Genomic DNA, 27959 nt, shown 5'->3' with positions numbered 1-27959 from the left:
AAAAATAAATGTGCAAACATATAAAACTGTTATTTTGATTAAAGAATACAAGGTCAAATAAATAAAATAAAAAAAAAATGTACTTGAACAAATCTTTAATAATAAAAACAGCAATATTCCATAAAACAAATAAAAATTGTAAGTTTTGATTTCATGGTGACTTTAAACCTCTACAGCAAAAACTATTTCATTGACCTTTTAATTGAATTTATTTTAATTCAATGCCCCTGATACTTTCTTAATCTAGCAAACATCCTTCATACATCAATATAATTCTCCCACAGTACAGCTGTTTTCAGTCCATTTGAAAGAATAGGTTACATATTATATTATATTTCTGCTATCATAAAAAAACTTCATATATTTAAATGCATTTGGTAGATGAAGCCAAAGAATCCAAAGTGACATAAATTGTATTTTGGTAGACAATTTATCAGTTCATGCATTCCCTATTGGGATTCAAACAAATGACCTTGCCTTTGCTTAGCGGTGCCATGGTCTGCTGTTTGAGCTATACGGGGGAAATAATTCATTTTGATTCTGTAGTGTTGCCAAGTCCACAGTTTCCAGCTGAATTGGGCTACTTTTTAATTGTTGCCACGAGTTAATTTTTTTCCTGTGGGTTAAATGTTGTTAAAGTTTTTTTTTTTTTTTTTTTTTAATCTAGCACACAAAATGCATTCATATCAAAATAGACTATAATGTGCATTTCTACATTTCATATATCTTCATCTTCATCACATTCATCATAAAAAAACAATGATAAATAGATAAACAGATTGTGATTGCTAAATATCTTTCAGACTAAATACATATATGTATAGGCTCAATTTCAAATATAAAATAAATATCATTCTGTATTCTTTTCTATAATACTGACAAGGATGTGATCTCTCTGTACTGAGCATTTTGGTAGATTAAATCAAGCAATTTCTGCATGTATTGCTGCTTCTCTGTCACTCCACATTCCTGTACTTGGTGAAGAGATTGTAGAGGACCCTCAATGTGGACTTGAGGTCACAGTTGACAATGTCTGAGGAGACATAAAAGATCTGAACATGACTGGGGTACAGTATGTAACGAGGTGTTCATTTCAATATGAAACATGATCTTTCCTCTCTCTCAACATACCTGACATCTCAGCTGCTAATGTCAAGTGCTACCTCTAAAATGCTTTAACGACTAGATTTTCACTTTTGGTAACGCTTTAGATTACAGCCCGGAAAGTACTGCGTAATTACAACAAATTTACAGCATAACTTTCAATAATTATAGTGTAACTATACAGTAAGTATGTGTAAGTATAGGGGAACAATATGTAAAGTATTGGGAATAAAGGGGTAACAACCAGGAAAATAACAAATTATTTATACTGTAAATATTTTATATCTAAAGGGGTACTTATGACATATAACTATGGGGTAAGTATGACATTACGGGCCATAAATTAAAGTGGAGCTTGTTACCCTCTTATTTCATGTAGTTACAGGGTAAGTAATTAATAAAATTCAAACAATCTGATATCACTGACTCCGAAACCTTTATTTGAAAAACAACTTTATTAAAAACAGGTCTACAACACTTATTATTCATTTTTTAAAATCAACTTTTCATTTCAAAACCTAAAGTCCTGACAGAAAGTAACAAGTTTTGTCCGTTTTTTGGTTGTTGTTGTTTCTCGCTTGGCTTCCTCCTGCTCTTGTTTCTCAGCTGATGAATCTTAAGAAGGAATCCCGTTGCTATTCTGTATTATAAGAAAATACAGTACACCCCGAAATTTTCTCATGATTTAGGCTATTCATCTTTTCGTTTCCGACCAACTGTCACCAGCGCCTGCATGAGAGTCGACTTCGCATTCGATGAAGCACATTGAAATGAGCAACGTGAAGCTTTCATGACGTTCTCGCGGGAGATTCGTGTGAAACTCGCGCGAGAACTGCCGTCTCTGTTATTCTGTCTTGTTTGTTTCTCATTCTCATTATCTGTTATTCTGTGTATTTTGTTGTGAGCATTACTAAAAAAATAATAAAAATTAAAAAAAACTGACGGCATCCAACATCTGCGTGAGTTTCTCGGCACGCCTACGTCACGCTCCAAGTTACGTCAAGCATGAACTCTCAACCCTCGCATGCACGCGCAGAAGACAGCTGGTCGAAAGTTTTAAAAATATTCAAATATTTGGTATTTTTCTTACAAATACGTATCGTTTCACTTCAGAAGACATTGATTTATCCATTAGGGTCGTATGGATTACTGTTATTGCTGTTTGTGCTGTTTGATGCTTCGACTTTTAGGAACATGAGCTTGCATTATAGCGTTCCCAGATGATTTATTTTTTTCCTAAAATCCTTTTTGTGTTCATCTTAAGAAGGAAAGTCATATACATCTCAGATGGCATGAGGGTAAAAGATGAGTAAACGGTGAGCACATTTCCGAGTGTTCTGTATTTTTTAAATACAGAATAGCAAATGGGATTCCCTCTTAAGATTCATCAGTGGAAAGAAAAAAAACGAGGAACAAGAGGAGGAAGAAGCCAAGCAAGAGAAACAAATAAGAAGTTTTGTAACTTTAAATCTGTTTTGAAATAAGTTGTTTTTCAAATAAAGTTTTCCAAGTGATATGACTGTTTGCGTTTTTATTAATTAATTTTTTGCGTATCCGCTTACATATATTTATATATAATCGATTTTTAATCTCTATAATAAAAATGTACAATTCAGATATTGATCTCCATATACATTTACATATATATATCTTCCAAGGGGTTTTTTCCCTCCTAGGACTTTTTTCCCAGTGCTAGCACGCTGGGTTTTTCTCCTAGGGGTTTTTTTCCACCCCTGGAAGTCAGCCGACATTGGCTTAATGTAGCACCATCTTGTATATGTTACATATTACCACGCTTGGTTGTACAGTTTTAACCACTTCCCTTTTTTTCTGTGCTTCTAATATGTAAAGCTGCTTTGAAACAATTACCAATTGTAAAAGCGCTATATAAATAAATTTGACTTGAAAAAATTTGACTAATTAATTTATTTATTTTTATTAATTACTTACCCTGTGACTACATGAAATAAGAGGGTAACAAGCTCCACTTTAATTTACGGCCTGTAATGTCATACGTACCCCTTAGTTATAAACTATTAAAGGTATGAATAATTTGTTATTTTTCCTGGTTGTTACCCCTTTATTCCCAATACTTCACATATTGTTCCCCTATACTTACACATACTTACTGTATAGTTACACTATAATTATTGAAAGTTACGCTGTAAATTTGTTGTAATTACTTTCCGGGCTGTAATCTAAAGTGTTACCTCACTTTTATTTGATTTGAAGAAAAATTCTTGAGCACAACTCACTATCATCTATGTTGGAGCAGCATTTCCCAGTTTTCCAACAGTTGACTCAAAATATTTTTAAAAAGTTGAAAGTGTCCTGCAGTGTGACAAGTTATGCTGAATCTAAAACTATTTAAAAAGCACTTATATGCAAACAGCATTTTTATTATTTCAGACAGACTACACGGAATGGAATATTTGTAACATCTGTCACACCGCAAGGCCATTTACTGTATACATCCATATAAATATCAACATAAAATCTTTATTTCAATAAAAAAAAAAAGTCCATCATGTGTCTAATTTGTTAAGCCTTTTTTGCTAAGACACTTTAACATACTTTTAAAAAGAGTTATTATAATAGAAATAATATACTTTCAACAATATACTTTTTGACAATATCAAGTTCTGGTCTCTAACTGGTTTTTGCGATGAGCAATAATAGCGATGCTTGCCTTAGCGATCACCACTAATAATTAACAGCAACACTTTTTTTGCTCTCAATGTATTTTGCATCAAAACTCATTTAGTAACAACCGCCCATAAGGCATATTCTCAGTTAGATCATCTGCGCCGCATTAACCAGATGTTGTTTAAGCCTTGTGATTACACAGAGGAACTTTGCTGCAGAGAAATGAAAATGCAATTGTAGATGCAGCATGCAACTAAGGCACTCAACAAACCCTTTGAGTAAAGCAAAGCATTGATTAGCTTCTCATTCAAGTAGTTCAACAGCAACAGTAGAGGAGGCAATGAGGAGATCAATTCAACTGATACACATGGCAACTCTTCTTAACTACAATAAACTACTGCAATCAGGCAACATGCCATGACTGTTCCTTAGAAATCAAGCGCTGTGAAACACAAAACAGAAGCACTTTGTTCATTACAAGGATCTCTAGATTATCTCCAGGAGAGCGAGACGCTGAAAGAAAAGTTTAATATCACCTTCTGGCCTGGGCTTTGGCTTCTCCAAATCGCCATCTTGCATCAGTTCAAAGGAAAATGAAACATTATGCACCTAATACATAAAGTGCAAAACAACGTTGTGATTAAGTGACAATGAGAAATCAACAACAATTTTAAAACACTAAAATGCCACTATTATATGTCTGTCCATAGAAAATATATAGGATTTCCTTTAGAAAATATTTAAGTATTAAAGTCAGCATAAAGTCAAAAATGACCTTATTTTGTCATTGCATTTTACTGGTCTTATTATGAATGATGCGTTAGTGTATATAATTATTTTTTTTTTTTGACTTTGTAATCTTTAAAGGTATACTATGTAACATTTGACCCTTTAGCAGTTAAAAAGACTGCCTGCATTTTGCAGAAGAATATTGTTTTGGTTGTGTTCCAGCTCTGCGTGAATGTGCGGATGTGCCGATAGGATTGTTTTGGGTCGATACCGATTTTAATAAACAATTATTGGCAGATTCCGATACCGACATTTGTCACTTGCTCTTAAGTTTTGTCATTAAAATAGTGTTTTGATCATGAATTAAGTTATACTAGCTAGTTTATTGCTGCATAATCAAATAATTTCTAATGAACATGGATTGGATACATTTAACATTCAGCAGGCCAACATGAATATATAAATACAACAGAACAAGGATACATACGAAATAAACACTGCTTTTTAGGGAGGTTAGCAGTAGATTTCAGGTACAGAAATAAAGTAAACAAATGTAAAGTGGCACTGCATATTCTTCACTGTATAAATTAAAAACATTTTAATCCTTATTAAAGTTACAAAAGTTATTTTGTCAAGAGTAGTGAGTGATTATTTTGTCTTTTGTTTGATTGAAATTAAAACACAGACAGCTGGAATAATTAGGCTGCTGTCACTTTAAGAGTTGCATGGATTCAATATACCGTTACACTGGCATTTTATTTCTCAGCTTTTTACATTAATTTACGACATAACCGACTATGTTTACAATGGCCATTCTGATATAATTTTGGGTGAATTAGAAAAGCGAAAGACAACTCCATTCAATATTTGTGCGCTGTCTCAGACGCTGCTTTCCGGGCTTGTGCTATGGATGAGTGCAAACTTCTCACATATTGAGTAGCATTGAGTTCTCTTTCATCTTTTCTTGCACTTGAATATTTAATGTGGCTTAAAACCACATGCAAAGGATAAACCTTCGCAAAGATGTAGCACTGGCCCGATTGGGACAGTGTTGCACAGTTCAATTGTCCTTCAAAAAGTTCCTAAAGTCATTGTAAAAGTAATCCATATGAATCAAGCAGTTTCATCCAAGTCTTCTGAAGAGACATTGATGATGAACATTGATCAACACATATACATAGAAAGTGAAAACATGCTTGTTTGAGGTTCATTACTGTGTCATGCAAGCATGTTTGAGCTTCCACAAGATCCAATTAAGTGTTTTTGAGTATCAAGCATGCGCAGTTGAGCTGCTGTTAACTATATTTGATGTACTATGTATGTACATTGATCAGTTTTCATAGACGACTTGGATTACTTTTACAATACCTTCATGAACTTATTGAAGCTTGAACATGCTGGTGGATTAATACATTTTACTCAGAAATGTCTCAAAATAGAGGTCAGTAGTGATTTCTGTTTAATGCACATTTTAATTTGAATCTTTTCATTATATACTAAAGTGTCACAGTAATTTACCTTATGATCAAAATTTTCAGGGATGAGGAAGAAGTTATAGAGGGGCACAAAGTATCCTTCTAGGAGTCCCATCAGTAAGACCAGGTACACGCCATCTGCAAACTGGAGGGAATCGCGAAACATTAAGATTTCAGCTTTTAGATATGACATACATGACTATATGGAAGCTCATTTCCGCCACTGAATAAAAAATCAAAAAGGTAATTGTGACGTTTTATCTCGCAATTCTGACTCGTGAGATATAAAGTCAGAATTGTGAGATATAAAGTCAGAATTGTGAGATATAAAGTCAGAATTGTGAGATATAAAGTCAGAATTGCGAGAGATAAAGTCAGAATTGCGAGATATAAAGTCAGAATTGTGAGATATAAAGTCAGAATTGCGTGATATAAAGTCAGAATTGCGTGATATAAAGTCAGAATTGCGAGATATAAAGTCAGAACTGCGAGATATAAAGTCAGAATTGTGAGATATAAAGTCAGAATTGCGTGATATAAAGTCAGAATTGCGTGATATAAAGTCAGAATTGCGAGATATAAAGCCAGAATTGCGAGATATAAAGTCAGAATTGCGAGATATAAAGTCAGAATTGTGTGATATAAAGTCAGAATTGTGAGATATAAAGTCAGAATTGCGTGATATAAAGTCAGAATTGCGTGATATATAGTCAGAATTGCGTGATATAAAGTCAGAATTGTGAGATATAAAGTCAGAATTGCGTGATATAAAGTCAGAATTGCGTGATATAAAGTCAGAATTGCGAGATATAAAGTCAGAATTGCGTGATATAAAGTCAGAATTGCGTGATATAAAGTCAGAATTGCGTGATATAAAGTCAGAATTGCGAGTTATAAAGTCAGAATTGCGAGTTATAAAGTCAGAATTGCGAGTTATAAAGTCAGAATTGCGAGTTATAAAGTCAGAATTGCGTGATATAAAGTCAGAATTGCATGATATAAAGTCAGAATTGCGAGTTATAAAGTCAGAATTGCGTGATATAAAGTCAGAATTGTGAGATATAAAGTCAGAATTGCGAGATATAAAGTCAGAATTGCGAGATATAAAGTCAGAACTGCGAGATATAAAGTCAGAATTGCGAGATATAAAGTCAGAATTGCGTGATATAAAGTCAGAATTGCGAGATATAAAGTCAGAATTGCGAGATATAAAGTCAGAATTGTGTGATATAAAGTCAGAATTGTGTGATATAAAGTCAGAATTGTGAGATATAAAGTCAGAATTGCGTGATATAAAGTCAGAATTGCGTGATATATAGTCAGAATTGCGTGATATAAAGTCAGAATTGCGAGATATAAAGTCAGAATTGCGTGATATAAAGTCAGAATTGCGTGATATAAAGTCAGAATTGCGAGTTATAAAGTCAGAATTGCGTGATATAAAGTCAGAATTGCGTGATATAAAGTCAGAATTGCGAGTTATAAAGTCAGGATTGTGAGATATAAAGTCAGAATTGCGAGATATAAAGTCAGAATTGTGTGATATAAAGTCAGAATTGCGAGTTATAAAGTCAGAATTGCGTGATATAAAGTCAGAATTGCGAGATATAAAGTCAGAATTGCGTGATATAAAGTCAGAATTGCGAGATATAAAGTCAGAATTGCGAGATATAAAGTCAGAATTGCGTGATATAAAGTCAGAATTGTGAGATATAAAGTCAGAATTGTGAGATATAAAGTCAGAATTGCGAGATATAAAGTCAGAATTGCGAGATATAAAGTCAGAATTGAGAAATATAAAGTCAGAATTGCGAGATATAAAGTCAGAATTGTGAGATATAAAGTCAGAATTGCGTGATATAAAGTCAGAATTGCGAGATATAAAGTCAGAATTGCGTGATATAAAGTCAGAATTGCGTGATATAAAGTCAGAATTGCGTGATATAAAGTCAGAATTGCGAGTTATAAAGTCAGAATTGCGAGTTATAAAGTCAGAATTGCGAGTTATAAAGTCAGAATTGCGTGATATAAAGTCAGAATTGCATGATATAAAGTCAGAATTGCGAGTTAGAAAAGTCAGAATTGCGTGATATAAAGTCAGAATTGCGAGATATAAAGTCAGAATTGCGAGATATAAAGTCAGAATTGCGAGATATAAAGTCAGAACTGCGAGATATAAAGTCAGAATTGTGAGATATAAAGTCAGAATTGCGTGATATAAAGTCAGAATTGCGAGATATAAAGTCAGAATTGCGAGATATAAAGTCAGAATTGTGTGATATAAAGTCAGAATTGTGTGATATAAAGTCAGAATTGTGAGATATAAAGTCAGAATTGCGTGATATAAAGTCAGAATTGCGTGATATATAGTCAGAATTGCGTGATATAAAGTCAGAATTGCGAGATATAAAGTCAGAATTGCGTGATATAAAGTCAGAATTGCGTGATATAAAGTCAGAATTGCGAGATATAAAGTCAGAATTGCGTGATATAAAGTCAGAATTGCGTGATATAAAGTCAGAATTGCGAGTTATAAAGTCAGAATTGCGAGTTATAAAGTCAGAATTGCGAGATATAAAGTCAGAATTGCGTGATATAAAGTCAGAATTGCGAGTTATAAAGTCAGAATTGCGAGATATAAAGTCAGAATTGCGTGATATAAAGTCAGAATTGTGAGATATAAAGTCAGAATTGCGAGATATAAAGTCAGAATTGCGAGATATAAAGTCAGAATTGCGTGATATAAAGTCAGAATTGCGAGTTATAAAGTCAGAATTGCGTGATATAAAGTCAGAATTGCGAGATATAAAGTCAGAATTGCGAGATATAAAGTCAGAATTGCGTGATATAAAGTCAGAATTGTGAGATATAAAGTCAGAATTGCGAGATATAAAGTCAGAATTGCGAGATATAAAGTCAGAATTGCGTGATATAAAGTCAGAATTGCGAGTTATAAAGTCAGAATTGCGTGATATAAAGTCAGAATTGCGTGATATAAAGTCAGAATTGCGAGATATAAAGTCAGAATTGCGAGATATAAAGTCAGAATTGCGTGATATAAAGTCAGAATTGCGAGATATAAAGTCAGAATTGTGAGATATAAAGTCAGAATTGCGAGATATAAAGTCAGAATTGCATGATATAAAGTCAGAATTGCGAGATATAAAGTCAGAATTGCGAGATATAAAGTCAGAATTGCATGATATAAAGTCAGAATTGCGAGATATAAAGTCAGAATTGCGTGATATAAAGTCAGAATTGCATGATATAAAGTCAGGATTGCGAGTTATAAAGTCAGAATTGCGTGATATAAAGTCAGAATTGCGTGATATAAAGTCAGAATTGCGAGATATAAAGTCAGAATTGTGAGATATAAAGTCAGAATTGTGAGATATAAAGACAGAATTGCGAGATATAAAGTCAGAATTGTGAGATATAAAGTCAGAATTGTGAGATATAAAGTCAGAATTGTGAGAAATAAAGTCAGAATTGTGAGATATAAAGTCAGAATTGCGTGATATAAAGTCAGAATTGCGTGATATAAAGTCAGAATTGCGTGATATAAAGTCAGAATTGCGTGATATAAAGTCAGAATTGCATGATATAAAGTCAGAATTGCGTGATATAAAGTCAGAATTGTGAGATATAAAGTCAGAATTGAGAAATATAAAGTCAGAATTGCGTGATATAAAGTCAGAATTGCGTGATATAAAGTCAGAATTGTGAGATATAAAGTCAGAATTGCGAGATATAAAGTCAGAATTGCGAGATATAAAGTCAGAACTGCGAGATATAAAGTCAGAATTGTGAGATATAAAGTCAGAATTGCGTGATATAAAGTCAGAATTGCGAGATATAAAGTCAGAATTGCGAGATATAATGTCAGAATTGTGTGATATAAAGTCAGAATTGCGAGATATAAAGTCAGAATTGTGAGATATAAAGTCAGAATTGTGAGATATAAAGTCAGAATTGCGAGATATAAAGTCAGAATTGCGAGATATAAAGTCAGAATTGTGTGATATAATGTCAGAATTGCGAGATATAATGTCAGAATTGTGTGATATAAAGTCAGAATTGCGAGATATAAAGTCAGAATTGTGAGATATAAAGTCAGAATTGTGAGATATAAAGTCAGAATTGCGAGATATAAAGTCAGAATTGCGAGATATAAAGTCAGAATTGCGAGATATAAAGTCAGAATTGTGTGATATAAAGTCAGAATTGTGAGATATAAAGTCAGAATTGCGAGATATAAAGTCAGAATTGCGAGATATAAAGTCAGAATTGTGTGATATAATGTCAGAATTGCGAGATATAATGTCAGAATTGTGTGATATAAAGTCAGAATTGCGAGATATAAAGTCAGAATTGTGAGATATAAAGTCAGAATTGTGAGATATAAAGTCAGAATTGCGAGATATAAAGTCAGAATTGCGAGATATAAAGTCAGAATTGCGAGATATAAAGTCAGAATTGTGTGATATAAAGTCAGAATTGTGTGATATAAAGTCAGAATTGTGAGATATAAAGTCAGAATTGCGTGATATAAAGTCAGAATTGCGTGATATATAGTCAGAATTGCGTGATATAAAGTCAGAATTGCGAGATATAAAGTCAGAATTGCGTGATATAAAGTCAGAATTGCGTGATATAAAGTCAGAATTGCGAGATATAAAGTCAGAATTGCGTGATATAAAGTCAGAATTGCGTGATATAAAGTCAGAATTGCGAGTTATAAAGTCAGAATTGCGTGATATAAAGTCAGAATTGCGTGATATAAAGTCAGAATTGCGAGATATAAAGTCAGAATTGCGAGATATAAAGTCAGAATTGCGTTATATAAAGTCAGAATTGCGAGATATAAAGTCAGAATTGCGAGATATAAAGTCAGAATTGCGTGATATAGTCAGAATTGCGTGATATAAAGTCAGAATTGCGTGATATAAAGTCAGAATTGCGTGATATAAAGTCAGAATTGTGAGATATAAAGTCAGAATTGTGTGATGTAAAGTCAGAATTGCGTGATATAAAGTCAGAATTGCGAGTTATAAAGTCAGAATTGCGTGATATAAAGTCAGAATTGCGAGATATAAAGTCAGAATTGCGAGATATAAAGTCAGAATTGCGAGTTATAAAGTCAGAATTGCGAGTTATAAAGTCAGAATTGCGAGTTATAAAGTCAGAATTGCGAGTTATAAAGTCAGAATTGCGTGATATAAAGTCAGAATTGCGTGATATAAAGTCAGAATTGCGAGATATAAAGTCAGAATTGCGAGATATAAAGTCAGAATTGCGAGATATAAAGTCAGAATTGCGTTATATAAAGTCAGAATTGCGAGATATAAAGTCAGAATTGCGAGATATAAAGTCAGAATTGCGTGATATAGTCAGAATTGCGTGATATAAAGTCAGAATTGCGTGATATAAAGTCAGAATTGCGTGATATAAAGTCAGAATTGTGAGATATAAAGTCAGAATTGCGTGATGTAAAGTCAGAATTGCGTGATATAAAGTCAGAATTGCGAGTTATAAAGTCAGAATTGCGTGATATAAAGTCAGAATTGCGAGTTATAAAGTCAGAATTGCGAGTTATAAAGTCAGAATTGCGAGTTATAAAGTCAGAATTGCGAGTTATAAAGTCAGAATTGCGTGATATAAAGTCAGAATTGCGAGATATAAAGTCAGAATTGCGAGATATAAAGTCAGAATTGCGAGTTATAAAGTCAGAATTGCGTGATATAAAGTCAGAATTGCGAGTTATAAAGTCAGAATTGCGAGTTATAAAGTCAGAATTGCGTGATATAAAGTCAGAATTGCGAGATATAAAGTCAGAATTGCGAGTTATAAAGTCAGAATTGCGAGTTATAAAGTCAGAATTGCGTGATATAAAGTCAGAATTGCGAGATATAAAGTCAGAATTGCGTGATATAAAGTCAGAATTGCGTGATATAAAGTCAGAATTGCGAGATATAAAGTCAGAATTGCGAGATATAAAGTCAGAATTGCGAGATATAAAGTCAGAATTGCGAGATATAAAGTCAGAATTGCGAGTTATAAAGTCAGAATTGCGAAATATTATGTCAGAATTGCGAGTTATAAAGTCAGAATTGCGAGTTATAAAGTCAGAATTGCGAGTTATAAAGTCAGAATTGCGAGATATAAAGTCAGAATTGCGAGATATAAAGTCAGAATTGCGAGATATAAAGTCAGAATTGCGAGATATAAAGTCAGAATTGCGAGATATAAAGTCAGAATTGCGAGTTATAAAGTCAGAATTGCGAGATATAATGTCAGAATTGCGAGTTATAAAGTCAGAATTGCGAGTTATAAAGTCAGAATTGCGAGTTATAAAGTCAGAATTGCGAGATATAAAGTCAGAATTGTGAGATATAAAGTCAGAATTGTGAGATATAAAGTCAGAATTGCGAGATATAAAGTCAGAATTGCAAGATATAAAGTCAGAATTGCGAGATATAAAGTCAGAATTGCGAGATATAAAGTCAGAATTGCGTGATATAAAGTCAGAATTGCGAGTTATAAAGTCAGAATTGCGAGTTATAAAGTCAGAATTGCGAGTTATAAAGTCAGAATTGCGAGATATAAAGTCAGAATTGTGAGATATAAAGTCAGAATTGTGAGATATAAAGTCAGAATTGCGAGATATAAAGTCAGAATTGCAAGATATAAAGTCAGAATTGCGAGATATAAAGTCAGAATTGCATGATATATAGTGGCAATTGTGACTTTTTTCTCAGAACTGAGTTTATCTCGCAATTCTGACTTTTGAGTTTATATCTCACGAGTCTGAGAAAAGTGTCAGAATATTTATGTACATTTTAAAAATTATTTTCATATAACTCTCTACTGATATTCTGTGAGTCAAGATTATGTTACCTGAGTTTCCAGCTCTGACACGTCCAGATTCAACTTGTTTAAGTGCTTGTTCACAAATGTGATAAGAGTCTGTAAAAAAGAGAGACCAAAAAGAGAGACCAAGAGATTAGAGTCAAAAGTCAAAACTCTCAATTGTGTAAAACCTAAAGAAAGTGTAATCTGCACTTGCCTTTTTCACCACATTCAGCTTATCTGGCGCATGGTCAAAAAGCGTATCAAAGGCGTCTCGCTCTGTTAAAGTAAAATAAGACATGATTGCTCGTATGCAGGGAGACATTAGAAAACTTGCCAGAGTTTTATGTTAAATGTGGCTCCAAATCGTGTTTGGACACTAAATCTATACATAAGATCAAAGCAAGTTTTCTCAGAACTGAATTCAGTTGGTCTCAATGTGATTTTAGTAAATGTATGAAGGCAGTTCTCTTCAGGTTTAGTATAGACCACATCAACTATGAATGACACTCTGATAAGTGTCTAAATACTTTTGTCTCAATTTACAGGTTTTTCATTTCAAACATGTATTTCATTGTATTTCATTTTTAAGTTTAATTTTATTTTTATTTTTTTAATAATTAAACTACATAGCCTATTAGTGTACTACATATGTAATGTAACTTACATTTATACATTTTTGTTTACACAAAATAAATCTGTTCTAAAATTCTCATGCTAATTTATAGATTTTATTAGGGGAAAAAAAAACTAAATATCTAATGCAGTGGCATTCATACATTTTTAAAATTGTTATTTGGGCCACTGTAAATAAAACTGAATGTATGCAAACAAAATACACACCATATCTTCCAAACAATGCCCTATGGGGAAGAAAAAAAAAAAAAAAGCATTATTGTTTCAATAATTTGAGCAACAAAAGAGACCAACAATCCATTTATGTTTGAATGAAAGGGTTTTACAAACAGTCACTGAATGGCAAAATAAGGGATGTATCAAGAGTGCCAGGATGAAAAGCAAACAAAAAGATTAGGGGGGAAGGGGATGCTCTGGTCCCAGGAGCGGGCCGATCAAACAGAACTCGGTTCCAGGATATTGGCCTAGTGGACGTCTGCCCAGCAGCGGCTCGCCTCCACAGTCAATTCTGCCCCGGCAGAGGCATGTCTCAGCAGCTGCTGCCCGAGGAGCTCTCTGCCTTATCTCCCATGCTGACTTGAGCCCGCTGGACCGCTGTTAATCAGCAGCAGCGGTGGAGAGCTGGCAGAGGAACAGCCCCGTTGCTCAACCTCTAGAACCACTGCAAAGCTGCTCAGAAGCAGGAGGAACCAGCTCATGATGGACACACACACACACACCCTGTACACCAGTGCTCCATGACTGGCATGTCACTGCATCATAAAGCCAATCTATTTTTTGTCCTGCTAAAGGTATTAAAGTGAAATCATAGTCAAGAACCCCTTTTTTAACTTTAGTTAGTGTGTAATGTTGCTGTTTGAGCATAAACAACATCTGCAAAGTTACGACGCTCAAAGTTCAATGCAAAGGGAGATATTTTCTTTTAAATAATTCTCTGTTTAAGGACTACAACAAACGGCTGGTAGGGACTACAACAAGCTTCTTCCCGGGTTAGTGACATCACTAACCCTAAAATGTACATAAACCCCACCCCCAAGAACACACAACAAAGGGGGTGAGGTCATGTTGGGCTGCTTTAGAGATAATTAATGGTGCGTTCACACCAGATGCCAAATGATGCGTTAAGCGCGAGTGATTTACATGTTAAGTCAATGCAAAGACACGAATAGACATCCTGAGGTGCAAATAACGCGATTCGCACGAGTTGAAAAATGTGAACTTATTCGGGCCGCGTTAACCAATCAGGAGCTTGTTCTAGTAGCGACGTGATTACGATGTAGCGAGCGAAGGCAGAAATTCGAAACAACAATGGAGGACAAAATCATTGTCGCTGTACGATACATCTTTGTACTTTTATAGAAACAGGAATAAAAAGGATCTTGAAAGAAAGTGAGTGAGGAGGTCGGACAATCTGGTGAGTTGTAAAAAATGCTCTTTACTTAATTTGAGCTATATATATATACATATTTAGACTACAAGCTACCTAAGTCGGCAAATTGAGCTTATTCGCCGTATTTTACAACTACTTTCCCGCTGATGAGTTGATGTGTTTATTCAGAGTTTTTATTGTGCAGAAACGAGACTGAGCCATCTGGCAGAAGCTCCTCTCATGACGTGAATTTGCATCTGTTGTGAAGTGAATTTCAAGCGCAAATGAAGCGAGTAAACTCAAAATGTTCAAGCGTCCAACTACACATGTGAATAGCGTGATTTATTTGCGCAAGTCGCGTCTGGTGTGAACGCCCCAGAAGAGTTGTTGTAGTAGAGTGTTGTTGTCATGCCGTCATTTAATGCTGGACTGCTTCACAAATGAGGGTTTGGATTTGCACAAAAGATGAACATGACGACACATGCTAGTGGATGAGTTGAATCAACTCCACAGCAGCTACATAAATGTATCCACTAACCATTCAGAAACGTCTAAAAGTTGTAACTTCTTCCTGAGTCTCTCCATCAGTGTCGACTCCGGTTTGAACAATGTAAGGCTGAACACCGTTACTGACAATCATCATTTTGGCTGTGTGAGATTCTCCAGCTTTGTTGTTGTTGAGCTGTTAAAGCTCCGCCCTCTTCTGGAAAGGGGGCGGGAACAGCAGCTCATTTGCATTTAAAGGGACACACAAAAACTTGAAAATTTGACAAGCTATAATAAATGAACCCGACAACGCAAGTAAACTGCGTTTACATGACGTTATTAATGAATCAGGTTATTTCCCTGAAGTGACGTCAAAATGTAATAATTTGTGTATCTGACTCAGAGGTTATTATTTGTTATGTCGGTTGTGATGTTAAATAAAGCATTACAAACCAAAGAAGAGCATTGCAACATGTCAGCAGGAAATTTACGGCTCATATATTATCCTCTCATGCAGTTACTCATGAATCACTTCTACCTCTACTGCACGAGATCAGAACACATTTTTACACTTTTTATGTAATCGCAATGGACCAATGGTAGTTTGAAGAAATTTCCGTCAATGGCAAGGAAAAAGTTAACTAATACTAACTATTGTGTTAATGTTAACATATCCTTCGTGTTACTCTTTTATTTGCAAAGCCTGTAATGAACAATGGACCAGTGGTAGTTTGAATGTGTTTTCCAGCCAGTGCTTTAGCAAGCTCCTGAAACGAACCCCAAACAAACTTCATTTGGCCTGATTTAGTTCGAAACGATGTCACACAAGTTTGTTCTTTGATTTTGCTTGAAGTATATTGGGGCCTTTAGCATTATAAATGCATTTATAGCAGGTTCTATAGGTTCTATTTTGATGCAGAGATTCAGTATTCTTTCAGAAGATGCATAATATCGCCCCCCCCACCGTATAACAATGAAAACATGGATTGCAAGAAATTTCCGTCAATGGCGAGGAAAGAGTTAACTAATATTAACTATTGTGTTAATTTTAACACATCCTTTGTGTTATTCTTTTATTTGCAAGGCCTGTAATGAATTAAAAATAAAAACATACTCTATGTTGCCTGTAATTTCCTCCTGGATCTGCCGAGACTGAAGTATTCCCTCTCGTTTCTGATGGGATAGAGAAACATTTTCAAGTAATGTGGAAAGAGCAATTAAGGAACAGTTTATGAACCAGAAATCAGAAATTTACTATGACAAATATTTTGTTGGAAACTATGGTTATGGTTAAACATTTTCTTTAGAATCATACAGAATGAATATCTCTGTAAATGTAAAATCATCCTTACATCAATTGCTATATTGCGACAATATGGATTTATCAACATTAGTATGTTTACAAAGATCGCTGCTCATGGTCCATTTTGACAAAACCCTTAAATGTCTGTAAAACAATAAAACAACTGAGAAGCTTAAAGCAAATGAATAAGCTATAAATTATGAATGGAAAATAAACGTACCTGGACCACAACAACATGAATAGTCACATGGTCTGGCAGTCTGATAGGGGCGCGGAAATGCTGAGAAAGAGTCACCAGCAGGTGAAGAATGGCCACAATGTTCTTAGCATGAACAGCTGAGAAATACACAGAAGAAGGAGCACAAGGTGAAATGCCTTCTTAATGTGTACATTATGTTAAATATATTCATAATAATGAAAAGAAAGGTCAGATATGAAACAGTGGTTCTCAACCGGTTGAGCCTGAAAATGACAGAATTGCTAAATGCAATTTTAATGCAATTAATAAAACAAACATGAATAATATAAATAAAATATAAAATAACTGCACAAATGAAGTCAAATTCAAAAGTGACAATAATAGTGTTGTTTATGCATTTTTCAGAACTGTCAATGGCAATCTTTGCATAATATTTACATATTTACCTATTCATTGTATATTTTTACATTCAAATGATGAAAATATTAAACAATGATTCAAATGTCTATATATATATTAGCTCTAATGGGTCTTCAAAATTGAAAATTATCCCATCATTTACTCACCCTCAAGCCATCCTAGTATATGACTTTCTTCTTTCAGACGAACACAATGGGAGATATATTTTAAAATATCCTGGCTCCTCCAAGCTTTATAATGGTAGTGAATTGAGGTTGAGATTTTGAAGACAAAAAAAGTGCATCCATCCATCATAAAAGTACTCCACACTGCTCCAGGGGGTTAATAAAGGCCTTCTTATATCGAAATCCTCTGACATTTTTTTTTTTTTTTTTTTTACATTTCTTGTTTTAGACTTCTAATTCAAGATGGGTGTTTTGTTTTTCTCTATCCTCTGTGCTTCTGCATTCATCATTGTGTCATACGTCAGGTTACACTTCTGCCGCAAATCGGTGAGTATGCCTAGTTATTATAGTTAATAATCTCAGATTGTGTTCGTCTGAAAGAAGAAAGTCATATACACCTATGATGGCTTGAGGGTGAGTAAATCATAATAATTTTAATTTTTGAGTGAACTATCCCTTTAAGCAGTGATATACCCAGTGACCACAATTGATGTTAAAAAGAAGAAAAAAAAACTGTTCTGGATACAAAAAAGGGAGAGAGAGTTGTTATTGAATAGTATTATAGTGTATAACATATAATAGGCCAATGAAAAAAAGAGGCCGTACAGTCAACATTCCATTTAATGTTCCTGGAGGAAACTTTGAGGGTGTCATTGATCTTTTCCAGAACAGTCTGCAGCTTCTGCTTCTGAGCGATCTCACACTGAGTCATCTCAGCCACATTCAGCTTCTCTCCCTCCAGTTTCTCTGGGAATAAATACACAATTTATAGGTTACACAACAGAATACCGGGTCTTAATGGAACAATAATATACAGATTCCTCACCAAAGAGTTTTTGAAGAACCTGCCCATCATAGAGGTCTTCAGCTAGATCCTTAACAATGATTCTCTCTCCCACCAGCATGTCATTGATCCAATCAATGAGCACCTTTCATGAAACACCAGAGAAGTGTGATCTTTGAAAAATTACTAATTGAATATGCATGTTAAAAGACTACTGTACTGCAAAACTACTCTCACGAGTCAACCATCAATGCCTCCTAAAGTAGCTTGTGGTTCTGTTATGAGTTTGTGAATGTCTTTAAATATTGTTTCACATTACTCTACTCACATTATTAATATACAATTATACATATACATACTTTGCACTAAGAAAAATCGGTTCTTGTAAGAACTCTTTGGGGAACCAAAAATGGTTCTTTTATGGCATCGCTGTGAAACCCCCCTTTTAGAAACTTTATTTTAAAGGGTCCTATTATTGTCACGATCACCATCTGTTCCTGTCATGTTCCTGTCACATCCCGGACTACATTTCCCATGATCCTCCATTGCTCATCACCTGCACTCACTTCACAATCACTCCACACTATCACCACATCCAACTGCAGCGTTTATTTAGAAGTGAGCGTGGTCGTTCAGGCAGGGTCAAACAGGAACAAACAGGAGCAATAAGGAACAGGCAGAGTCGTAGTCAGGGTACAGGCAAGGATCGAGGCAGGCAGCAATCACTCACAGGTCGGTATACAAGCAAGAGGTCGAGGCAGGCGGCAGACAGGGATAAACAGGGTAACAGTCCAAACGGTAACAGGCAGAACAGACAGGGAATAAACGCTCAGAAATGACACACAAGGAAATCAAGACTTCGCAGTGAGGTGGTGTGAGTGAAAGTCCTTTATAGTCCTGATAATGAGCTGCAGCTGGGTGTGGTGATAGTGTGGAGTGATTGTGAAGTGAGTGCAGGTGATGAGCAATGGAGGATCATGGGAAATGTAGTCCGGGATGTGACAGGAACATGACAGGAACAGATGATGATCGTGACAATTATGACCTTTTACGAAGTCTTGATTTTGTTTTTGGGGTGTACTAGTATAAGCTTTCATGCTTGATTGTTAAAAATATATATATAATTTTTTTACATTATTACAGCAGCTTTCTCCCCACTCTGGCTCAAATGCTCATTTAGTTCCTGTTTCAATGAAGCCCCTCCTTCTGAAACACAAAATGTGCTGTGATTGGTTAGCTGGCTCAGTATGTTGTGATTGGCACAGCTTAACACGTGTTAGGGAAATGTCACGCACCTTACCATAACCGCAAACTCTACTCAGATGTAAATATGAAGGATAGCATCAATTTCAAACCAATTCAAGCCTAATTCAGAATTAAGAATGTTAACAAAACAAAAGGATTGTGCAGAACGGATTTCATGCACAGATTTTGCAAACACGGATTTTACAGGATGTTTCAGTTTTTTTTTTTGTTGTTTTTATTTTTTTATTTCTTATACATTTTTATGGAAGAGGATTAGGGCCAAGCAATAATAATAAAATAAAAAAATTAAAAAAAAACACATCTCGAGATTAAAGTTGTTAAATTTAGAGAAAAAATGTTGAGAATAAAGTCATTAAATTACAAGAAAAAAAAAGTTGAGATAAAATGTTGAGAATAAAGTCATTAAATTATGAGAAAAAAAGTCGTTAAATTACGAGAACAAATTTGTTAAATTACAAATTTGTTCTCATAATTTAACGACTTTTTTCTCTTTTTTCTCTAAATTTTTCTCTAAATTTCTCATAAATTTAATGACTTCGGGAATGCGTTTTGAACCGAGCATTGGGAGTACAGGCACTTTTTCTTTCCCACTTCAAGCACTGCCGACAAAGTTGGAACTGCTCCATTTCAGGAGAAGCTTATTAGGCTATATAGGCCTCCTTCATCGCTGTAGCATGCGTTCCGGTCTGTTCTGTTAATGCAGTTTTTCTTTGACTACCTTGTGAATTGATGCCCCCAGGGCACGGTTGCCAACTTGTGGATAAACTAATCACTGCAAAGAAATTTAATTTGTATGTGCGGTTCCAAAAATCCGGCATTGTGGTTACACTTCTGATGACGAAATTCGCGCCACGCATACTGTACACTGACCCTCGAGTATGCGTAAAAAGTGGCGTATACTTTGGGCTTTAGATTCTGAAAGCTGTTCTCCGTAAAATGTGAAGCACACAGATAAACATTGGGGTTATAATGTTCAGGAACTGTGTTTTAAATTAATTTGTAACCACTCTAAGTTTGTCAGCCTTAGGTAGGTAAATTTTGGAAACAGGGTCTCTTTGACATAGCCACAGCACTGTCTTCTCTAATGCAGCTCAACCAGGCCTAGCCCCCTTTTTTGCATAATATGTGGGCGGGGATTATTCAAATGAGTAATATTGTGACTTCACAAAGCCTGGAAAAAACGTGTTGTAGTCCAAACAAGTCTATCTTGGATTCTGTTAAATAAAATATCTCCCTTTGAAATGGACTTTGAGCTTTGTAACCTTGCAGATCTTTTTTAATGTGCATACAGCAACCTTATAGACTAACTAAAGTTAAAAAAGTGAAAAAGCATAAAATTACCCCTTTAAGAGTGTAAAATTAGATCAGGATTTTAATATGGGTCTCTTTACATGATAGATGACAATTGTGCCACAAGACTAAAGCTGCGTTACCCAGAACCATTTGTCCCAGGAACTTTTTCCCTCAGACCTGTTGCTGTCCACGTTTCCATAGCAGTCTACCATGAAGAGTAGTCCAGTGATGTAGGACTGTGCGCGACTTTCCAGTTCACGCTGGATTTTGTCCTCCACATATAAGCTTAATAAATCCTGAACCTCATCGTCGGCCCATCAGATGTATATTTTAAACTCAATTGTTCATTCGAATAGCAAACAACTCTTACTGAACGCACCTCAACAGACTTTTAAAAATGGTGGTTGACATAAAATGCTGTGTGGAGAACCCAAGTCCCACCCCCAAAAGTTGCTGAACTTTGAAAAAGTTTCTACTGCAAGAGCAGGGACTTTCTGAGGGGGAATTTTTTACCCGGAACTTCATTTAGACCCTGGTCCCTGCGGTCGAAACACATTGAGTACCACCCTAAAGTCCCTAGTTCCTAGGGAAAGTTCTGTGGCAGAAATGTGGCTTAACTTGTATCACTTGAGAGTTGCAAGTCAAGAGAGTGAATGAAAAATGCCAAAGCTCTCAAAAAAGAGCAGATGTAGGCTACTACAATCATGTTGGAGTTGATTTACCTTCATCAGCTCTTGGAGTTTGGGATCATTCCTTGAGTTCGGATCAACCATGGTACGGACTTCATTCTCGTCTTTTGAGACAAATGGGAAATACAGCAGCTTTTAGTATGACTGAGGCTGTTTAGTTCAACTAATTCATTACTGAATTATCAGTAATGTTGAGAAATCTTACCAAGCATGGTGTCTTCAGGGTCCAGCTCAAAGGGTGTGGGGCTGAGGGGCAGGTTAATCGCATTCATACCCTCCTCCTGGAGCTCAGACACTGTGAAAAGAAATGCATATAAAAAGTTTTTCTCTTGAACCACTTTATGCTCCGTGTCATGAAAAACTGAATTCGTCTTCACAAATCTCAATGTAAATGTACAGTAAGTTTCAGAACTCTGAACTCAAAATCTTTCATTGAGGCTGAACCTCTGCAACTTTCTGATTTCAAACAGATGAATAAATTAATATCTTTATATGTCAGCGAAGCCTCGTCTGTGTTCAGAAACTTGGTCCATTTAGTCGCAACTACGTAAAAAAAGAAGGCAGAAAAAAGATATGCACTGCAAAAAAAAAAAGGATACATTTTCTATCCGATACGAAAACATGCAAATGAACTGCGATGGAAACACATTTACTGAATAAATTCCTCAATGCGCATCAAAAAAATCATGTGACTTTGTGTGATGGGAAGGCATAACTGTACTAACAAGTGGAAAAAATCTTGTTGCAAAGCATCTGAAATGCTGTTTTGGTCATTCAGAAGTCTGTCGTCAATGTGGTTTGGTATAATTCCTCTTACATGACTGCGTTCCCAAACAGCAGCATCTGCCTCTGAAAGCAAGATAAAACGTTTATTGCATTTTGTCTGCTCGCTCTGAGATGCAAATCATTTATTATATATGAAAATTATTATATACAGTGGCTTCTCTTATGTTTCTTAGTGATATTAAGCACCAGTTTATCAGGAAGTGACGGTTTTGTTCTCTTTGACTCATCGTTTGGAAACAGTGTTTTATTCAGAAATGTTTTATGCGACATTGCAATTTCGTGCATTAGTTAAATTTGCAACTTTGTATGGAAAGATAGCGAATGAGTCGAAGACATAGGCAAATCCAGGGAGACGAGCAGAAGATCAAAACCTCGAGCTGGAAAACCAGAAATAACACTCAGAAATGCATGGTGACACATACAAGACTTCGCAAAGAGTGACTGAGTTAACCAGGTTTATATAGAGTTAACAAGGGTAACTGAGAAACACCTGAAACTAATCAGGGATAATGAGTCCGGGCAAAGGATTCTGGGATATGCAGTTCATGGTGGAATGACAATTTTCTGGGGAGAAGTTCCCTCTGGTGGATGTCCTGGGCACTCCAGCTGGTGAACAAAAACCTTGAGTAGCCTAATATTATCGCTCACTCTAAAATAACAGTAAAAATATATAGTATATTGTATGATATGACCTCATAAAATGTAGCATCATCTAGCAGCAGTACTCAAAGAGCTGGCAGAGCTGAACACACAGCTCTTTTTAAGCTGTGCCTCTCATCACTGGAGGTCAGTTATGCTGTATTAGCTTCACTGGGGAGGGGGCTACTCAAACGGTCTCATTTAATGCTATGCATTCATCCCTGAACACGTCCAGATTAACAAAAGAACTACAACTCAGACCTTCAATCAATACAGCAATATTTATCAAAATAAGAATGTTCAGAAACCAGCACAAAATATCTAAAATCACTTTTCAATATTATGTTGAAAGTGAAGAGTGTGTTTTTTATATTATACTAAATAATTTTTTCATACATTTTTTTCTATCATTATTTTTATATGCTTAAAATACCTATATTAAAATGCCTACCACACATAATATGCAGAGACAGTAAGCCATTTGCAGTGTTATAATTTCCTTCTAAAAAAAAAACACACACACACTAGCATACTTTTAAAAAGAGCATTATTTCAGAAATAATATACTTTAAAAGAGGATTCTTAAGTGAGAACTGAATGTTAATGTTTTCAGACACTTAATTGCATGTTTTTTTACAATTAAAATAAAAAATGTAGGCCTATTACAGTTTTAATTTATATTAAATGCAATGAGTTGAACTTTCTGACCCACTTAAGAATGATTCAAGTATTACATCTTCAAATGTAATTTCAATAATATAGCTGCCAGCAACATTTATCAGGGTTCAAGCGCTTTAAGGCCTTTAAGCACATGCATGAAAAGGTATAATGTTTTAATCATAAAGCCTGTAACCATCTCGATCATAGACAGAAAAGTTCTGCTATGCGGTTTGAATCTCACAGGCCTCTATGGCTGTGAATCAAAAGGCCCAGCAATGTTTCGTTCCAATGAGCCTCTGTTAACCTTGTCTGATAGGTGCTCAAACTTCATTGGCCGATGGCAGACATGTTTTTTGAGATACACCAATGTCCTCATAGACGATCATGGCACCTTGGACAAAGACACTGCATGCCAGAGTTCAAGTCAGTCGGACTAAAGCCCGGGATACGCTGCACGATTTTAGCAATCCTATAAGATCATTACTTTATCACACTGTGCGACATGGATCTATTAAACTTGGGTACGACATGCATGTAGACTGTACGATCATGACACCTGTTGACTCGTAGGCTACGATGCACGTTCCTATAGAAGAATAAAACGTCATTAGTATGCGCCACTGGTAAACAAAACACTATGTTGAATCACACTTTGGCAGTTGTAGTTTTTATATGTGCTGAAAAAAAGGAAGTGGCGAAAGAAGAAGGGAAAAGAGCTTGAGGTAAACCGTTTTAAGTTTTAGCGCCATGTTGTGTTGATTTCATGTCGCATTTTTATTGGCTGGTCAGTAGACATAGGTCGTAGCAGCAAACACACTGTGCGATGATCATGATGAATTTCTAAAACTGTCAGAAAATGATCGTAGACTATCTTTGGTCGCAAGACCGGGAAAACATCCATCTTTGAACCTCTCTCACTGTACGACATAGGACCACCGATTAAGAGCCACGATGGCAGTCTTTCGTCTGGGACAGCTGAAAATCATGCAGTGTATCCTGGGCTAAACAGTGAGATAGTGGCTGCGTCCGAAAACTGGAAAATGCTGCCTTCTGAGGACACATTTCAAGGTAGTAAGGCATCAAGGAACGTCCGAATCCAATGTTAGCTTCACTTCCTCTCTCATGAGATACCTTCATCTGATCGATTTTTGAAGGAAGCATAGATGTATCCTTAGCTGCCTTTGATATCCCACAATCCTGTGCTTTCCATTCTGTGACAGTTGAGCTAGAAAAATAAAGATGGCGTCCGAAAATTGCGTTTGCTGCTCAGTTTGTGTATAAATGTACGATTTTGATCAACATATTTCAATTTTGATATAATTTCTATCGAGAAATTATTACTGTAGTAATCAAATATTTGTTTAGTTCTCACCAAAGCTCGCGCTATATTGCTGTAGATCATTAAACTGTTACGCTGCCTCAGAAGTCTGTCCGAAATCAGTTTTGTGAGGTGCCTTCATGCACAAATGCTGCCGTACAAGTCATTCTCTTATAAGATAGCGAGGCAGCAAGACAGCTACCTAGGTTTTCGGACGCAGCCTACGATAGCCATTTTTATTGTTATTTCCTGTTATAGCACCATCAAGTGGCCAATCGCCACAATTTTTTCACATGACCACAGAATGAGCTCTTACATACGTGTGCCGAGTTTGGTGAAAATATCTCCGTTCCGTTCATGAGTTATAGCAATTTTAGTAAAAGTGGCTCCGTCCACTGCAAAGTTTTGGCAGCCCTTAGGGACCGTGAATTGAAATTTCAATTTTTTTTTTTTTTTTGATAATTATTATCAGATTTTAGATAATCTTGCTGCACTGGTTCGGCTCCGATCAGGCCAAAAACATAGGACTAGTTTGCAAAAAATCCAAAATACTACAAAATTTTGCCAGAACGACGAGCAAATCCTAGGCATGCATTTTGTCCATCTTCTTTCCAACAATATAAGACACTTGAGCCTACGCCTAACGATTAAATTTTTTCACCGCTGTAGCGCCCCCATCAGGCCGATTGGGGCAAGCATATGTGACGCTGTAGACAGTGCGAGTACTACCATCCCTCAAAGTTTCAAGCCTCTACAACTGATCACATTTAGGGGAGAATGCTTAAACCCATAATTACCCATAATTACTTCTGTTTAAGGGTGCTTTCACACTTGGTTCGATTGCCTGGTCCAACCCGAGTTCAATTGCTCCGCCCTCCCCCTGATAGCAGTTTGCTTCTGCGATTCAATATGATTGCGGTAAAGCAGGCAGTGGACCAAAACACTGTGAGGCAATGGAGGGGGGAGTCAAAATGTTTCTTTTTGTTTTACTACTTACACAATAATTTTACACTGTAAAAACAATTCTGTAGTTTATGCAAAATAATTTTGGCAGCTGTGGTTGCCAGAATAATTTTGTAAAAAATACAGAAAAACTGTAAACACATTTATAAAGCAAACTGTACATTTTACAGTATAATACTGTAATTTACAAACAAGAACATTTGAATGTAAACCAGTAAATTCAACAATGCACACTACTACTAAAATCTGTTTTGCACCTTTAACATATACTGACAAGCACCATAATAATGCAGGTGGTAAAAGAGAAAGCCACATAAAGAATCAGAGTTCATCACAAATAGTTTTTTTCCACAAGCTGAAGTATACTAATATAAAGAAGGTGCAAAGAGTCATTATATAACATAAAATGTCTGGTAAGAGCTACTACAGTTTTTCCCTGTATATGGTACGGGAACTTACTGTTAACCTATTTACAATTTAGCATTTTTACAACATTTTACTGTTAACATCACATTCATTTTTTACAGTTTAAATATATATCATTATAATATTTACAATACACAGCATGGTTTTTCAGATGGGGTAGGTCCTGACTTCACTCTATGACATGAATATGCTGTCAGTGGGAAAGTGTATCATTAGTTAGCTTCCTACTCTTATGGTGGACATTGGAAATGTAACTCTCAAACCTATTAACAGATTACTGATAGTTAATGCTTATAGATTAAGCCTCTAAATCTTGCTGTTCCATTGAATCTCTCATTTAATTGACCCTGTCTGCCGTCCTGTGAATCAGTGGTGTTTAAACCAGCCCTCATGCAGGTGATCTTCTAAACACCCTCTCTCTCTCCATCTGTCCAGTGGCCCCGTCGATACTGGCCAATCACTAAAGCAATGCTGCAGCACATCTCTGTGAGAGGCAGTCCAGAAGAAGAATCGGTACAGATCCCTAGAGATATCGACATCCTGTTTTTAATCAACACCGAATCCTGCCATAGTGGCTTCTAACAGCTGAGGGCAAGGAGAAGCAGCACGCCGGCTTCCCAATGAACGCGCAGGTTTAGAACTTATCCATAACAGCAGATTTACAGCTTGCAAATGAACTTTTGACAGGATTTTTCATTTCTCTCGGGGTGCCAGATGGTACTTCCTGTTGTGGCTTGCGGTTCTTTCTCTTTTAGTCAGTGGAAATCTAAACCCACAAATAAACATACCAGCTAACTAAATATGTCTCTGCCACATGGGACCAAAAAAAATTCCATCACTCCTATGCTGTATATATATGAATGTCAAAGGATCAGCAGTGACATTCTGAATGAGCAATGGATGTCACCACACTAAGAATGAAATACACAAACAATACATTTTTCATGTTTTTTCCTTCACATTTTTTTTTGGGGGGGGGGGGGGGTGAACTTAAAAGGGTAAAAAATACTTAAAACTAAAACACAAAAAGTTTAATTGCTGCTGAAGTAAATATTTGAGTGAATGAAGAGAGAAACTGAAATTGAATTAAGAAAGCAAAGATGTTGTTATAACAGAATTATGAAACATTTCTGACCATGTTCATTTAACCATCATCTCACAATGAGTATTGAACAGCCACTTCTCTTCCTTTTATGGGCACAGCAGACACGTGTAGTCTTTTGTAAACACTCACAATACTACAGTTTACAATCAAACAGTAGCATGGCGAAAGAAAGAAAGAAAGAAAGAAAGAAAGAAAGAAAGAAAGAAAGAAAGAAAGAAAGAAAGAAAGAAAGAAAGAAAGAAAGAAAGAAAGAAAGAAAGAAAGAAAGAAAGAAAGAAAGAGCAAATATACAGCACAGGTGTTCATAACTAGGCTATAGCAGATACATGCATCAGTGAGCTTAAGAGAGCAGAGATTTATTTGACATGCATCAAGAGAACCTAATCGGCTATCCATGCAGTTAAGTTGAATTCACACCTTCTTTTGCCTTTTTTCTTCTTGATAAAGTTCCACCAAGTTTCCAAAGAAAAGAATCATCTTTTTTCCTGGAGGACGGCGACTTTGGAGTGGGAGATTTCGGTGAGGACGGTGATTTCTGCGGTGAAGAAGCCATTTGATAAGCAATACAGTGTATGTGCCTCTTATGTAGACGTGCGGATTTAAAGTTCTTGAACTCCACTGAACGGAAGTGGAATTCCAAACATTTGTGT

General features: G+C 35.6%; 1 protein-coding gene across 2 annotated transcripts; it reads right to left on the bottom strand.

Moving 5' to 3' along the window:
• parvab (parvin, alpha b) lies at nt 1-27922 on the bottom strand. 2 transcript variants are annotated; one of them, XR_010896480.1, is made up of 14 exons: nt 27727-27922; nt 21618-21707; nt 21446-21516; nt 18207-18309; nt 17987-18127; nt 16818-16933; nt 16409-16467; nt 13647-13666; nt 13021-13082; nt 12852-12920; nt 5998-6099; nt 4287-4359; nt 881-1033; nt 2-616 (listed from the first exon to the last, which is right to left on the bottom strand). XR_010896480.1 is itself a non-coding variant. In XM_067401478.1 (13 exons), exons 1-13 carry the CDS (start codon nt 27860-27862, stop codon nt 957-959), a joined length of 1119 nt encoding a protein of 372 aa, XP_067257579.1. In that variant the 5' UTR covers nt 27863-27922; the 3' UTR covers nt 1-956. The 2 variants fall into 2 exon arrangements, 1 of the variants encoding a protein (XP_067257579.1); XM_067401478.1 differs by having other exon boundaries at nt 1-1033.
• Nucleotides 27923-27959: the final 37 nt, after the last annotated feature.

This window comes from Chanodichthys erythropterus, chromosome 11 (genome assembly GCF_024489055.1).
Source record: "Chanodichthys erythropterus isolate Z2021 chromosome 11, ASM2448905v1, whole genome shotgun sequence".
NCBI lineage: Eukaryota > Metazoa > Chordata > Actinopteri > Cypriniformes > Xenocyprididae > Chanodichthys > Chanodichthys erythropterus.
The sequence above is the reverse complement of the archived record's forward strand: the minus strand, read 5'-3'. Positions and strand labels throughout refer to the sequence as shown.

Bases quoted from the DNA above. Each gene is read 5' to 3' on its own strand.
- parvab (XM_067401478.1), bottom strand. From the start codon at position 27,862: ATGGCTTCTTCACCGCAGAAATCACCGTCCTCACCGAAATCTCCCACT. The intron at 18,128-18,206 runs GTGAGGAATCTG...ATTTATTCCCAG, and splicing joins GGTTCTTCAAAAACTCTTTG to AGAAACTGGAGGGAGAGAAG. The intron at 16,468-16,817 runs GTACGTTTATTT...CTATCCCATCAG, and splicing joins TTCATGTTGTTGTGGTCCAG to AAACGAGAGGGAATACTTCA.